This window comes from Myxocyprinus asiaticus, chromosome 22 (genome assembly GCF_019703515.2).
Source record: "Myxocyprinus asiaticus isolate MX2 ecotype Aquarium Trade chromosome 22, UBuf_Myxa_2, whole genome shotgun sequence".
Lineage (NCBI taxonomy): Eukaryota > Metazoa > Chordata > Actinopteri > Cypriniformes > Catostomidae > Myxocyprinus > Myxocyprinus asiaticus.
Window position 1 is genome coordinate 685,001 of NC_059365.1, and position 17,600 is coordinate 702,600.

Here is a 17,600-nt window from a genome sequence, read left to right on the forward strand (position 1 = left end):
TGAGAGAGGCCGCGAGGTCCGCGCGCTCCGGTCCGGATAAATAGCGCTGGTGATTAAAGCGCCGCTCGAGCTCGAACACCTGCGCGTGAGAGAACGCTGCACGGGAACGCTTCTTCCGCTGCTTGGGCTGATCGCTGCTCTTCTCCTCAACCGTATTACAATCTGAAAAACACAGTCAAAAACACTTTATTCGTTTGATTCCATGCGCAACCGCGCTTTTTTTAATCGTCAAATAAAGAAGAAGAGCTGCTCTTGACCCTTCAACTGCAGAACATCTGCAGCTATAAATACTTCTTTTAAGTGCATTATAAAGTTCTTCTACTCACCGGACACACAGTCGCTCAGGCCTTTGCCGTGATCGGCCGCCGTGGATTCGTGATCCGTTTCGTCTTTTTCGGGCTTTAAATCGATTGGAACTTTGGTGTCGTTCTCTTCACTCAACCCGGAGTCTGAGTCATAGTTCTTCTGCTCTCTCTCGTCGCTCCGGTCCGGTCCGTCCATTTCATCGAGGATTTTCCAACACGCACGTTTTGAGAAACACACATCCAGATCCTTTAAACGGCGAGACTCTTCTTTCCTGTTCAGAATGGCTTGAATGGAGAACGGCATCAGAGAGGTACCGCGCACAGCCATTTGAAGCCAGAAAAGTCACTGCTGAGTGCAGAAGAACGGAGCTGAACGGCCCAGATGAGGTTCCGGAGGAGATTGAGCTCCGTAGCGGGAGTTTAGTCGCATCGCGCCCCGCGTAACGGGAGTTTAGTGGATGCGCATTCACGAGTATGAGTGAACACACTGCGCTACTATCCACTTCACCTGCGGCTCACACTGACTCCACAACACACTCCCATTGGTCAATCAGACAGATGCATTGCGTTCTGATTGGTTCTCTGTAACTTCCACATATTTACAGCATGTCAGAACATCTCAACCCATTAACCCTTAAACACCAGAGGGATGAAAACTTATTAATTACACCCTTTCCAAATGACTAAATATGAGCTAATGTTTGTAAAGTAAAAAATACATAGATGCACAAACTGCGTCATACAGATAGCAGAACTGCACATCTGTCTCACACACACACACACACACACACACACACACACACACACACATCACTCACAGAGGTCATGAATGAAAGCTTTAGTCAGTATTATCATTTAAACACTTTGATGTGCTCTTATTCTCAGGTCACGTGTGAGTGCTTCAGTCTCATAAGCATTCTCTCTGTTCTACACATGTCATTTTTAGTGTTTAATTCATTCATTAGAGGGGTGTTTTTAAACCCCTCTGGTGCTCCAGTCGTATAATTTTTTTTTATCATTTGATTCATAAAACACAAAGATAGAATTAAACGCTCTATCGAATCGCTCTTTATGTTTAATCGATTTCGTTAAATAATTTGTTTGGTTAATTTGGACTGTTTGTCATGTTTCATGAACAAGCAAGTGTTTTTTTTTTTTTTTCCTGTTCGGCATTTAAACTAAATATGAAAAGAAATAGAAGAGAAAAATGCATTTGAAGGAATATAACCCGGAACACGTCCTTAATTCTACATGTAAAATAATAACTAATAATAATAATACATTATAATTCGATTTGTTTCTTGACTCTTAGGCTGCCTTTCCTCAAATGTAGGCTTTTGCATAGCTTAAATAATAAAGACGCATATTAAAGAATATTTATTTTGCGATGAAATCGTGATGGAATATTTTGACATACTTGGACAGCGACTGAAAGAAAATGAGCTCTTTGTAGCCTAAATGTTACCGACAAAAAATAAATAAATACATCTGTGTGCAAAGCATGTTATTATTGTTAATTCGGTTTATGAGCAACAATTAATGCATTTAATACGCCAGTAGAATGTACAGAGTATAGGGGCACAAACTAACACTTTTTGGTTTTCTTAAGTTTGTGTAAATGCACTTGAGGTTCGATGTATTTTTCTTTTTTCACATTACTTTCACACGTGTCTATTACACATATGTGGACTTGTTTCATGAGCGTGCACTTTTTTCGCAATCTACCTCGAAAAAAAGAAGGTGAAATGTTACAATGTACCCACAGGCGGGGCACGCTGTAACAGGTGAGGGGCACATTGTCACAAGACCATATAACAGCATAAAACCCCCCTCTAACAACTGTATCTGATCTAATTAAAAAGCCTAGAAGATAAATTAAATGTAATGTTAATAAAAGCCATTTTATTCACTTGACAATAAATAAACAACAAAGCCACAGCACTGACTGAATAATGCATGGATTGATGACACACACACACACACACACACACACACACACATTAAGGGGAATCATGTAAATTTCATATCTGACTGCATGGAACTGCATATAGTGTTTTGGAATTGGGGCACACTGTAACGCAGTGTTACAACATGCCCCGTCGGCGCAACTGGGATTTAAACCTGGCTGGTCACTTCTGCTATCTGAGAATTAAAAGACTATGTAACATGCTAAAAGACTGGAGATTAAAATTATACCAAGTTTGCCTCATTTTAAATAAACAGTAAAAACAGAGATGAAAACTGACTGAAGTTTCGTCTCACCAGCGTGTGTGGAAACGTTTAAACCACGTGTGTGACAACTTGCCCCGTGTTAGTTTGTGCCCCGCGCTCCTCTATTGACGGGGAATAATAATATGCAATAAAAAGACGTCTAATGTTCGTTAATGCTGAATAATCATTAATAATCTATAATTACTGGAGTCTGAGCGTCACACTGAATTTATTATCGCGTTAAATTCGAGTCTTAGCTATTTATAAAATTAAGTTGACCTTTAATAAAAAACCTTTAAAAATGCATGCGTTTATTCCTCACCTGCCATCATATTTCTTTAGATGACGATGAGTTTAAAAGGGGGTTTAAAGTCATCTTTGTCTTAAAATAAAAGACTAATGGAGAAATAGAGAGATTTTGTATTATTTCCTGAATGGACAATACTATGAAATACAAAACAAATGATTTAATATTTTATAATATGTATATAATATAATGTAATTGTGTATATAGGGCTAACTGTAATCGGTAAAGCGATTAAACTAATGTAGATAAAGAAGAGAAAACATCTGCATGCATTTAAAGCACAAACGCTTTTTTAATTCTCTCAAAGCTGATAAAGGTTTGTAGGCCGGTAAACTCGATGTTCAGACATGTTTTCATATTCTGATATGAGAGGAAAGGGTTTAAGGTAAGGGTCAACAGCTGAACTCCACCGCGCGCGTCTCTCCCTCCATCTAGCGGCCACGCGCCTCACTCACGCGCATTCATATCTGATATGAATATGAACATTAGTCTGCTGCGCGTGACACTGCAGATGCGCGTGGGGTCATCTGTGGGCATGCACGCGGTTGGCAGTTTCGCGAGGAATATACTGCGCGTGCATGTGCAGGGATGATGAAAGCATGAACGCGTCAGGCGCAATAAACATCAAAACAGCGGCTCCGTCATGAAATGTCCCAGTTAATTAAACCGATCTGAGATCTGCGTCATTTTAACGACGTGATTCACATCAAGACATCAGTGTGAACAGCAGTACTGTGTTTGTGTGTGTGTAGAGTCTGAATCACAGTGTGTATCTGCTATATTTGTGAGGCCCAAAATATTGTTCCTAATCAAACTGTCTTCACTAATATAGTGAAACCTGCTTAATAGCATCATGGATTGGACAGATCATGTTTTGCTTGATTAATCTGCAGTTTCTGTAAATTAGGGTATAGCTAATCCCATTCAGCATGAAAACTAAGGCTGTCAATCGATTAAAATGTTTAATCAAATTAATTACATGGTATTCCGATTAATTAATCGCATACATAAATATTTGCCAAGAAAGCCCCTCAAATAACAATAATTAAATATATGATTAAATCATTATAAATAAAATACATACTATATATATATATATAATACAGAAATAGCTGGAGTTTCGCTTACTGCCCCCTGGAGAAAACAGATGGTACTACAAATTAATAAATATGAGACAAAAATTAATAAATATGAGATATTCATAATTATGAGAAAAATGAATAAATATTAGATAAAACATTTAAAAATATGAGATACAAATTCATAAATATGAGATAAAAATGAATATGAGATAAAAATGAATAATTATGAGATAAAAAAGTCATAATTATGAGATATAAATTCATAAATATGAGATATATATATATATATATATATATATATATATATATATATATATATATATATAATACAGAAATAGCTGGAGTTTCGCTTACTGCCCCCTGGAGAAAACACATGGTACTACAAACTTGAATTGCTCCCATGGTTAGGAATATTTCTTATTACAGTCCGGGGACATGATTAATTGCATTAATACAGCAGGTTATTTTTCATATAATTAATCACACTGATTTAACGTGTTAAATCGACAGCCCTAATGAAAATATGTAAAAAAAAAAAAAAGTGTGTGTAGAGTATGAATGAAGGTGTGTGTTTATGGAGGTAAAATATAGTCACAACTCTATAGGAAAAACAATATAGTATGTCAGAATTGCGTGACATGGATGACAATATCTACTTGCCCTCCTTAAAAACTTAAACATGTTCATGCCAGTATGACATCCTGCCAAATGAAACTCATGTGAGGGATTTAAAACCCCATGAAGTCCAGATGTGATTCGATTCGGTTCATTATTGATTCTGACAGCGTTCTCTACTCAATCATGTCTCACAGAACACAAGAACACAACGGATGTAAGCTGTTTGTTACCACTGAAACAGTAAAGCCCTCATGAGACATTTCAGCTCTCTGTATCTGAAGATCATTTATAAACACTGTTCAAACCTGCAGTTCTGCCCTTCATAAGAGAGAACTTTACCGAGTCACTCCGGCAACAAGCAGGTAAATACTTACCCCAAAAACAACAAACAGAAGACATGGAAATCAACCACTTATATCGGACAAGCACCACTAAAATTAACACAACTGCATGAAATCAAAAGTACACCATGACAAACTACCTGACCGTGGTGACCTCTGGAAAACATAGAAAGGCATTGACGATGTTCAGCCCAGGAATAGAGACGTCCCGCCGCAGACAGGACAGACTGAGACACATCTGCACAGAAGGCCAAAAATATCAATCAATCAGAAACAAGGTGTACCCCAAATTCAACAGCAGTTTTGGCTCAATGTTGCAAGATTTCCTGTATCCTGTCAAATCCTGAGGGCCAATCAGGCCTAAGAAACAAACAATTAATAGCACCCCTTATTCTCATAATCTTGGTCATGTCAGTTTGACCCAGAAACACATTTTGAGTTTTATGCACTATAGTAAGAAGGAAAGTCTGAGCTTTCTAACGATATAATTCTAATGTTTCTTCTTCAAATCATTGTTGAGATATAAATATAAAAAAATTGCCTGATGTTCAATTAAGTGCATTAAACTCAGTTTGTTTATACAGTGCATAGGTTTGTATTTATCAGTTAAATTGTATATATTTATTAATTTTTGTTTCTGTTTTGTCTTTGTTTTATTTGTTCTTTTCTCTCGCTCTGTTCTTCTATGGCAATACAAAACAATTTTGTTACATGAATAAAAGCACTTTCAGATCAGTTCGGGAATTCAGTCAAAAACAGAAGTATGGAAGCCCATTTCTGCCACATAGAAAAACAAATCGTGCTTTAATATGTCAATATTAAGTCATAAATTTCAGATGAAAAATCATCATTATGAGATGACTTAGTATCTCATCATTTTATAAATGATAAAGTTATAATAATGACTTAAGTCAATTATAGTTAAACAACTCATAATTATAAGATTAAAAAGTCAAAATTATGAGATAAATAAATTATCATAAACAACTTTTTTCTCATAAATTTGATCAAGTATCTCATAATTAAGATTTTTTATCTAATATTTATTATTTTTTTATCTCATTTATTAATTTTTATCTCATATTTATTAATTTTTCTCATAATTATGACTTTATATCTCATATTTATTCATTTTTATCTCATATTTATAATTTTTATCTCATAATTATTATTTTTTATCACATATTTATTAATTGTTCTCATAATTATGATTTTTTATCTCATATTTATTATTTTTTATCTCATATGTATTAATTTTTATCTCATATTTATTAATTTTTTCTCTCATATTTATGAATTTGGTATCTCATAATTATGATTTTTATCTCATATTTATTAATTTTTCTCATAATTATGACTTTATATCTCATATTTATTCATTTTTATCTCATATTTATTCATTTTATCTCATATTTATTCATTTTATCTCATATTTATTAATTTTTCTCATAATTATGATTTTTTTCTCTCATATTTATTAATTTTTATCTCATATTTATTAATTTTATCTCATATTTATTCATTTTATCTCATATTTATTAATTTTTCTCATAATTATGATTTTTTTCTCTCATATTTATTAATTTTTATCTCATATTTATTAATTTTATCTCATATTTATTAATTTTTCTCATAATTATGACTTCATATCTCATATTTATTAATTTTTATCTCATATTTATTAATTTTATCTCATATTTATTAATTTTTCTCATAATTATGACTTTATATCTCATATTTATTAATTTTTATCTCATATTTATTAATTTTATCTCATATTTATTAATTTTTCTCATAATTATGACTTTATATCTCATATTTATTACTTTTTATCTCATATTTATTAATTTTTCTCATAATTATGATTTTTTTTCTCATAATTATGACTTTATATCTCATATATATTAATTTTTATTTCATATTTATTAATTTTTCTCATAATTATGACTTTATATCTCATATTTATTAATTTTTATCTCATATTTATTAATTTTTCTCATAATTATGACTTTATATCTCATATTTATTAATTTTTCTCATAATTATGACTTTATATCTCATATTTATTAATTTTTATCTCATACTTATTAATTTTTCTCATAATTATGATTTTTTATCTCATATTTATTATTTTTCTCTCATATTTATAAATTTTTCTCATAATTATGATTTTTTATCTCATATTTATTATTTTTCTCTCATATTTATAAATTTTTCTCATAATTATGATTTTTTATCTCATATTTATTATTTTTCTCTCATATTTATAAATTTTTCTCATAATTTTGACTTTATATCTCATAATTATGAATTTTTTATCTCATAATTATAACGTTTTATCTCAATATAATGCATTTTTATCTCATATTTATGATTTACTTAAGCACATTTTGTTTATATGGTGGAAATGGGCTTCCATACTGAAGAGAAATAGAGACACAAGCAAAGTGATCGAAATAGAAAATGTTTCGTTTAAAAATAAATAAAAAGAGGAATGTGGCGCCCCTTTGTGACAGACAAAGAAATAAAAAAGTCTATACAAAGAGTTCACATGATCAATGGCTCTAATTTACTTACATTTGATTAGTGACCAACAAATAGTGCTGCATCTTCAATAATTATCATCAATTATATGTCATTATGTTTCTTTGTTTTATATTTTTCAAAATCCTACAACCTCATTTCCAGAATGAAATCCCAGATTTAAGGTGGTCGCAGACTTTTAGAGCCTCTTTGTGAGTGAAAAGTTTTGCACTGGAAAGAGAGCCGGCGACAGTACTAATTAATGTTGAGTTTAAAAATGAAGGAAATAGCTGAACGGAACATCTAAAAAGATCATATTTATCCTCCTACTGGAACAAATGAGAGATTTTCTTAAAAACACACACAGCTGTTTCCTGCTTCACAATATTACAAATGTCCAATAATAAATGAGCAATGGAATAATCTATTCTTAGTGAAACCACAGAACTGTTTCTCATGAGCTCTCTCTCCACACACACACATTAATATCTTTGTGGAGATGTCTCGGATTTAAACCCAAACTATCTACTAACACCCACAAAACCAAAATACAACTCTAGGCATTTTCAGATTTGACATGCAACATTAATTATATTCTTTATGAAGCTGTTGTGTGGATCTCTTTTAAAAAATGAATCCCAGAGAATAATAAAAACAACGACTCAAACTCTCTTTACACAAACACTCATTTACCTAGCTTTACATCTAAATAAAATGGAGCTAATTAAAAACTAACCGGAACCAAACCCTACACAAAAAAAGAAAACATTCTGCCTTTTTAAAAAACACCATTATTTGCATATGCAAATCAGCAAATGTAAAGTTTATTTTACTACAGTAAAAACCTACATTGTTGAAACATGATGAAACTATAAGTATGTGTAATGTATAGTAATGTATTGTGGGCAGATGACATGAAATGACAAGTATATTTTTTCAAATAAGTTGTTAAAATTGCATTGTAGAAACTGTATCAAAATTTGTAGTAGGCTAGTAAATAATAATAAAAAAATATTAGTAAACAGTCTAATTTAAAAAATGCTACAAAAACAGTAAAACAAAATAATCTTCTGTGCTGATACATTTTAATTTGTGCCAATTAATCTGTTTAACCCTTTAAGCTCTGAAGATATTTTTAAAGATTTCCTGTTTCAGTGGCGTACCCAAAATTAAAGACTTATAACTCGACAAACAAAACAAGTGTCAAGTGTTTGGTATCATTGTAAAGAAAACTTTTAATTTTTTTTTTATGATATAGATTATAATACATTCTGAGACTCTCAGCCTAAAAACAAAAAAATAAATATGAGCCAAAAATTTACTTTTTCTTATTTTCTGATTTGACATTATATATCTCTGGATATAAATTAGGTGGCTCTGAAAAACTGCTTTTGTTTTGTTTTTAATCATGTCAACTGTATCTGAGAAAATGTTTGTGTTGAAATGACAAAGCAATCAAAAGTTATAACATTACAAACATAATTTATCATAGTGTCCAAAAGCCTCTCCAAACAAATAAAACATAATAATTGTACATAAGAACTAATTACACATGCAAACACAACAATGACTAAAGGTTTGCATAGCATGAAGACATGATTTTAGTAATGAGATTTCACAGAATGAGTTTCATTCTGTGTCATTTGAGTCATCATTGAGTCTGTGTCATGTATTTGGCGCCATCTCCTGGTGGTCATATGTAACATTGTGCTTCATGTGGATTATCTAATGATCTATGCATCTGATTACCTTGTGTGTGGACTCGTTTGAAAGATAATCACCTCCTCTAAGTAATGGTATGTGATATTTTATGTTCTGTTTATTTTTCGTGAGAATAAGTGAAAATGCTGCATATAAGCAACACCAACATAATTGTCAAAGACATATACTTAGCTATTACTCGATATATTTTTGTCAGTTAGTAAAACAAATAGGCTGGTTGTATTTTACTCGTTGAGAGCTTTCTAACGACATATGACACATGACTATTTGATCAGATTGTTTTTACTGATTGCAATAATATATTCAGTGCAATTTTGTTCCTGTACTTATGTAGAATAAGTTTTGGGCCTTAACAACTTTGCATGGGAGTTCATGCATACTGTACTAAAAAAATTTACGTTACACTTGATAAGATGCGATTGCGATCACTGGTATGTGCACAGCCATGTTTTTTACATCCTGTGCAAAAAGGCTGAGGGTGTAGAGGACGTGATCTCATAGGCTTACCTCTGATGTCACTTCCTGTAAACTGGGGGCTTCTGTCTCCATCGCTTCCAAGGGAGAAGCAGATGCAGCTAATAGAAGAAATCAGTCATTATGAGTGTCCAATGTGTTTACTATAATGAGTGTGTGTGTGCGCGCGAAGTACCTACGTCTTGCTGTTGTTCATCCTGCAGGTGAATCGCGTTGTTGGTGGACACTTCGTCTTATTTTCCGTTTCAGCAACAGAGTATTCCAACACACTTCCTGTGTCCTCAGTTTTACCCTGAGGCGGCATGGTAGGGGTCACTTCAATGGCAACTGGAGAATCTGTGATGATAAGATCAGAAGAGCATGAAATATCAAGATCCATGGACAGCAGTGTGAGCGCCGCTTCTTTCATCTTCATATCGGCCTCCATATCTTCTCCCACAGCTGGTGTTGTGTTGTCATTTCCTGCAGTCGAGGTGCACAAGTCCATCAGGCTCAAGAGGGCATCGGCCTCTGCTGACAGTTGGCTCTTGGATGACCACTTCCTCATCGTCCGATTCAGGTGTGATGTTGCTCAAGGTGCCATACGGGTCATCTGGTAGAGGTATGGTGCTTGAGACAGCTGCAGGTTCTGGAACAGCAGGCGGGGACACAGGACACATCGGGTCAAGGGGTTCAGCATTTTTTGGAGTGCTGGTGGAAGATTCCTTCATTTCTGAACTCTCCTTCCCTCCTAACCTCCTCTCGGAATCTTTCTGCACCTTCTTCTGGTGTTCCTCTGTTCCGAGCTCCAGGTCCAGGATAAAAGAGTGGATGTGTTTTTTGTTGGCGAGTTTCTCCTCACTAGCACTGTCCGTCTTCTTTTTGCACTGGTCGTCCAGATCAGACGGTCGTTGTACTGACTTCAGACCTGCAGTCTTCATCTGCAGAGAAACATACAGAACTGTTTGCAGTGGTGGCTCAGCGGTTAAGGCTCTGGGTTACTGATCAGAAGGTTGGGGGTTCAAGCCCCAGCACTGCCAAGATGCCACTGTTGGGCCCTTGAGCAAGGCCCTTGACCCTATCTGCTCCAGGGGTGCTGTATCATGGCTGACCCTGCACTCTGACCCCAGCCTAGCTGGGATATGTGAAAAAGAAGAATTTCACTGTATACAGGTGCTGGTCATATAATTAGAATATCATCAAAAAGTTGATTTATTTCACTAATTCCATTCAAAAAGTGAAACTTGTATATTATATTCATTCATTACACACAGACTGATATATTTCAAATGTTTATTTCTTTTAATTTTGATGATTACAACTGACAACTAAGGAAAATCCCAAATTCAGTATCTCAGAAAATTAGAATATTGTGAAAAGGTTCAATATTGAAGACACCTGGTGCCACACTCTAATCAGCTAATTAACTCAAAACACCTGCAAAGGCCTTTAAATGGTCTCTCAGTCTAGTTCTGTACGCTACACAATCATGGGCAAGACTGCTGACTTGACAGTTGTCCAAAAGACGACCACTGACACGTTGCACAAGGAGGGCAAGACACAAAAGGTCATTGCAAAAGAGGCTGGCTGTTCACAGAGCTCTGTGTCCAAGCACATTAATAGAGAGGCGAAGGGAAGGAAAAGATGTGGTAGAAAAAAGTGTACAAGCAATAGGGATAACCGCACCCTGGAGAGGATTGTGAAACAAAACCCATTCAAAAATGTGGGGGAGAACCACTACGCACAGACGTATGCAAGACATGGGTTTCAGCTGTCGCATTCCTTGTGTCAAGCCACTCTTGAACAACAGACAGCGTCTGAAGCGTCTCGCCTGGGCTAAAGACAAAAAGGACTGGACTGCTGCTGAGTGGTTCAAAGTTATGTTCTCTGATGAAAGTAAATTTTGCATTTCCTTTGGAAATCAGGGTCCCAGAGTCTGGAGGAAGAGAGGAGAGGCACACAATCCACGTTGCTTGAGGTCCAGTGTAAAGTTTCCACAGTCAGTGATGGTTTGGGGTGTTTTCTGAGGTCCAAGGTCAACGCAGCCGTATACCAGGAAGTTTTAGAGCACTTCATGCTTCCTGCTGCTGACCAACTTCATGGAGATGCAGATTTCATTTTCCAACAGGACTTGGCACCTGCACACAGTGCCAAAGCAACCAGTATCTGGTTTAAGGACCATGGTATCCCTGTTCTTAATTAGCCAGCAAACTCGCCTGACCTTAACCCATAGAAAATCTATGGGGTATTGTGAAGAGGAAGATGCGATATGACAGACCCAACAATGCAGAAGAGCTGAAGGCCACTATCAGAGCAACCTGGGCTCTCATAACACCTGAGCAGTGCCACAGACTGATCGACTCCATGCCACGCCGCATTGCTGCAGTAATTCAGGCAAAAGGAGCCCCAACTAAGTATTGAGTGCTGTACATGCTCATACTTTTCATGTTCATACTTTTCAGTTGGCCAAGATTTCTAAAAATCCTTTCTTTGTATTGGTCTTAAGTAATATTCTAATTTTCTGAGATACTGAATTTGGGATTTTCCTTAGTTGTCAGTTATAATCATCAAAATTAAAAGAAATAAACATTTGAAATATATCAGTCTGTGTGTAATGAATGAATATAATATACAAGTTTCACTTTTTGAATGGAATTAGTGAAATAAATCAACTTTTTGATGATATTCTAATTATATGACCAGCACCTGTATGTGCAAATGTATAATGTGTGATAAATAAAGAAAATTATAATTAATTATACACACAGAGACTATATATATATACACACACACACACACATATATATATATATATAGAGAAGAGAAAGACAGACAGAAAGAGACAGTCAAAAAATAAGACACTCACATCTTTGTTAAATGGTTCTTTTTCACTTTCAATTTTCTTTCTATCATTGTCTTTTCTAAAAGGAAAGAAACAATCAGCATTAAAAGGGCTCGACAACAACGATGGCCCAGGTGTAAATGTTTCGGGCCAGATGATTAATTACTTCATAGCTGTTAAATTGTTGTAATATATGATTCTAGTTTTGTCACGCCATTACTGATAGGCTTTTGTACTCAACAGACATGTCTGTGATTGGTTACAATATTCAAACACTGAAAACAAATGTGTAAATAGAACATTTTGATGTAACGGGAGTTGATTCTGTAAATGACACTTTTCACGATAAGTTAATTTTAGCAGCCATAATTCTATTTATTAATTTTTTTTCCCCTTTTCACCCAGTTTGGAATGCCCAATTCCCAGTGCGCTTTTAAGTCCTCGTGGTCACGTAGTGACTCACCTCAATCCGGGTGGCAAAGGATGAATCCCAGTTGCCTCCGCGTCTGAGACCATCAACCAGCACATCTTATCACGTGACTTGTTGAGCGCGTTGCCACAGAGACATAGCGCGTGTGGAGGATTCACGCCATCCACCGCGGCATCCACGCTCAACTCACCACACGCCCCACCGAGAGCGAGAACTACATTATAGCAACCACAAGGAGGTTACCCCATGTGACTCTACCCTCCCTAGCAACCAGGACAATTTGGTTGCTTAGGAGACCTGGCTGGAGTCACTCAGCATGCCCTGGGATTTGAACTAGCGAACTCCATGGGTGGTAGTCAGTGTCTTTTACCACTGAGCTACCCAGGCCCCCATAACTGTATTTTATTGATTGTTTTACTGATTCATTGTGCAGCCCTACCTGGAATCTATTTTTCTCTGTCTGCTCAGAGCCACTTTCTTTTCCAGAACGTTTTTCTCTTTTCGAGTTTCTTTGGCTCGTGGTCGCTGAGGATTCTGATCTGTTGAAAATGACGCCTGTTTCTTCCGATCTGCTGAGAGAAAAATCAAGTCAGATCATTATCACACCCATGCACAAACACACAAACAAACACACATCCTGTTCTTCAGTCTGAGCTGCTCTCTGGCGGCGTTTCTCCTCCATACACTCATGGTTCTGCTGATGCTTCAACAGACGCTCCTCTTTGTCCTTGGCCTGTGGAGTGAAAATTAATGGATTAAAATCAGTACAGTCAGTTCTAAACACTCAGTGTTCAAGGTTCTAAAAACTCAATGTTAAGGATTCTTGATACTCAAGATTTAGGGGTTCTAGATACACTGTTAATAGTTCTAGATACTCTGTGTAAAGTTCTAGATACTGTGTTAAGGGTTCTAGATATTCCATGTTAAGGGTTCTCGACACTCAGTCTACAGGGTTCTCCATACTCAATGTTAGGGGTTCTTGATACTCAAAAGTAGGAATTATTGATACTCAATGTTAGGGGTTCTAAATACACTGTTCTAAATATATTCTGTGTTATGGGTTCTCGATACTCAGTATTAAGGGTTCTAGATATTCAGTGTTACGGTTTTCTAGATACTCAATGTTAACAGTTCTTAACACTCAATGTTCACAGTTCTTAACACTCAATGTTCACAGTTCTTAATACTCAATGTTAAGGGTTCTTGATACTCAGTGTTAGGGGTTCTAAATACACTGTTAATGGTTCTGTTATATTCTGTGTTATGGGTTCCCGATACTCAGTATTAAGGGTTCTAGATATTCAGTGTTAAGGGTTCTAGATACTCAATGTTAACAGTTTTTAATACTCAATGTTAAGGGTTTTTGATACTCAATTTTAAGGGTGCTAGATACTCATTGTCAGGGGTTCTAGATATTCAATGTTAACAGTCCTTGACACTCAATATTCACAGATCTCAATACTCAATGTTAAGGGTTCTTGATACTCATTGTCAGGTGTTCTAGATACTCAATGTTAACAGTTCTTGACACTAAATGTTCACAGTTCTTAATACTCAATGTTAAGGGTTCTTGATACTCATTGTCAGGGGTTCTAGATGCACTGTTAAGGGTTTTGGATGCTCAGTGTTAAGGGTTCTTGATATTCAAGTGTCACGGGTTCCAGTTACACTGTTAAGGGTTGTAGATACTCAGTGTTAAGGGTTCTAAATGGTGTTCTAGATACTTGTTTCGTCATAGTTTTCCATATCTTCCAGACCGTGTTCTTACCACGGAGCGGCAGCGCTCTTCCACAATGACCTCATCCGAGTCGCTATAATAATGGGAGTACAAAAGGGTTTGGGTATATAGCCCTGTCTCACACCACGGGGCTTTTTCTCTTTACTGCCCTCAGAGTCTTCACCAGCAAGGGACTTCTGCCCTTGCTCACCTGCACACATGCAAAGACACAGACACACACATGTGAATGCTGCAGTGACAGATGCGGTAGACAATGTGTTGTTGTGGTTCTGTGGTCGGTCTCACCCTCTGAGCTGATCTCTCCCTCCTCTGAGGATTCAGACAGTCACCCTCAAATGAGGACAGATCGCTGGTGTGAACAGAGCTCACTGTGATGTCACTCAGACCATCCAGATCAGACTCCTCCAGAGAGTATTCTAACAAAACAAACACACACATACAAATCATACACAATGACACTCAACCTAGAGGAACTGAATGTTCTCTTACATAAGAACTGCTGTGATTTAACATAAAACTGAATTACTGCAATAAAACAAAACAGCAAACAATGCTTAAGGGGTGACTGAAACAATTAAAGAGAAATAAGTGGAATAAGAAGCTCAAATTCCCAAACTGGTGCACCACTAATAGTGACATACTAAGTACTTACTGAACCATACAGAAACCATGACCACAGAACTGTGAGACAAAGTAAACACTGACAAATATATGACAGACAGGTATGCAAGTGAGTGACAGTGATGGATTAGTTTGGTTTGCTGTAGTACCCGCTCTGAGTCTCTTTCTGGTCTTCAGTTTGATGTGTTGTTTGGAGGGTTTCTGAGCTTCAGCTTCTCTATTCTCCTCGCTGATCTTCACTGATGGTTTACTGCTGTTTTCTCTAGTACCAGCATCTCCCTGCTCCTGCACCTGTTCCTGCTCCTCTTCCTGCTTCACCTCCTCTGTCTCCACCTCCATCTCAACCTTTGCATCATTCTCTTCTTCATTCTTCTACTCAGGCACCTCCTCCTCTCCCTCTTTCTTCACTGTGGTGCTGTTGTCCTCTTTAGTGATGCTGATGTCCATCTCCTCCTCTCTCTGATTTTGTGTTGGATCAGTAATGCTGATGGTCTCTTTATTCTGAACATCAGCACTTGAACTTCCAGCTGGAGTGTCACGATAAAACAGATCAGTGACACAGAGAAATACAGCATCAAACATGTATTTTTTTTAAATGACAATATCTTAAAAAAGGTATTTGATTCCAACCCTAAATAATTACACAGTGTGTCATGTATTTTTGTCAAAATACTTTCTATATAATCAATTCATTAAAAAATATCAATTAAACTCTCAATTGAACAATGCACTAATCAGACAGCTAAATATTATATATACACAGCACTGAGTAATAGTTTTAAACAGTTGTAAAAATTGTTGTATATGATGTTTTTGTTATAGGAGGTATAAGGATTTCTCATTTATTAAATAACTTCCAAAAATGTTGTACTGTGTATATTATTGCCATCATGGCAAACATAAAACTCATCAAATAGTCATATGTTGTTGGAAATCTGTCAAAGAGTAGAATACAACCAGCCCATTTGTTTTACTCACAGACAAAAATATAGTGAGTAATAGCTAAGTATATGCTTTTGACAATTATGCTGGTGTTGCTTATATGCCGCGTTTTTGCTTATAACTTGACGAAATTTTTTTTTTAATTGCTTCATTACAACATATTACTTAGAAGAGGTGATTATCTTTCAAACGAGTCCACACACAAGGTAATCAGATGCATAGATCATTAGATAATCCACATGAAGCACAATGTTACATATGACCACCAGGAGATGGCGCCAAATACATGACACAGACTCAATGATGACTCAAATGGCACAGAATGAAACTCATTCTGTGAAATCTCATTACTAAAATCATGTCTGCAAGCTATGCAAACCTTTAGTTATTGTTGTGTTTAAATGTGTAATTAGTTCTTATGTACAATTATTTTGTTTTATTTGTTTGGAGAGACTTTTGGACACATGGAGATATTTTTGGACACTAGGATAAATTATATTTGTTATGCTATAACTTTTGATTGCTTTGTCGTATCAACACAAAAATTTTCTCAGATACAGTTGACATGATTGTTAACAAAACAAAGCAGTTTTTCAGAGCCACATTATTTACATCCAGAGATATACAGTGCATTCAGAAAGTATTCAAACCCCTTCATTTGTTTCACATTTTGTTATGTTGCAGCCTTATGCTAAAATGCTTTAAATTATTATTTTCGCATCAATCTACACTCCATACCCCATAATGACAAAGCAAAAAACTGATTTTTGATAACTTTGCAAATTTATACATACATACATATATATATATATATATATATAAACTGAAATATTACATTGATATAAGTATTTAGACCCTAAACTCAGTACTTAGTTGAAGTGCCTTTGGCAGCGATTACAGCCTCGAGTCTTTTTGGGTATGATGCGACCAGCTTTGCACACCTGGATTTGGGGATTTTCTGTCATTCTTCTCTGCAGATCCTCTCAAGCTCTGTCAGGTTGGATGGGGATCGTCGGTGGACAGCCATTTTCAGGTCTCTCCAGAGATGTTCGATTGGGTTCAAGTCCGGGCTCTGGCTGGGCCACTCAAGGACATTCACAGAGTTGTCCTTAAACCACTCTTGCATTGTCTTTGCTGTGTGTTTAGGGTCATTGTCCTGCTGGAAGGTGAACCTTTGCCCCACTCTGAGGTCCTGAGCGCTCTGGACCAGGTTTTCATGAAGGATATCTCTGTATTTTGCTGCATTCAGCTTTCCTTCAACCCTGACCAGTCCCCCAGTCCCTGCTGCTGAAAAAACACCCCCACAGTATGATGCGACCACCACCATGCTTCACCGTTAGGATGGTATTGTGCAGGTGATGAGCGGTGCCTGGTTTCCTCCAGACATGACACTTGGAATTGAGGCCAAACAGTTCAATGTTCATTTCATCAGACCAGAGAATCTTGTTTCTCACAGTCTGAGAGT

General features: G+C 36.1%; 2 protein-coding genes across 2 annotated transcripts in view; one reads left to right on the forward strand and one right to left on the reverse strand.

Moving 5' to 3' along the window:
• LOC127412772 (homeobox protein Nkx-3.2-like) overlaps window positions 1–803 on the reverse strand; it is a 1,499-nt gene extending 696 nt beyond the window's left edge. Inside the window, exons 1-2 of the mRNA XM_051649409.1 lie at window positions 327–803; window positions 1–162 (exon numbers count right to left, since the gene is read on the reverse strand). The exon at window positions 1–162 is cut by the window's left edge and continues 696 nt beyond it. Of these exons, the coding sequence (XP_051505369.1) occupies window positions 1–162; window positions 327–633 (469 nt within the window). The 5' untranslated portion in view covers window positions 634–803. The remainder of the gene's footprint in view (window positions 163–326) is intronic.
• The window catches only part of nudt6 (nudix (nucleoside diphosphate linked moiety X)-type motif 6), a 930,254-nt gene that overhangs the window by 278,910 nt on the left and 633,744 nt on the right, over window positions 1–17,600 (forward strand). The window lies entirely within an intron of this gene.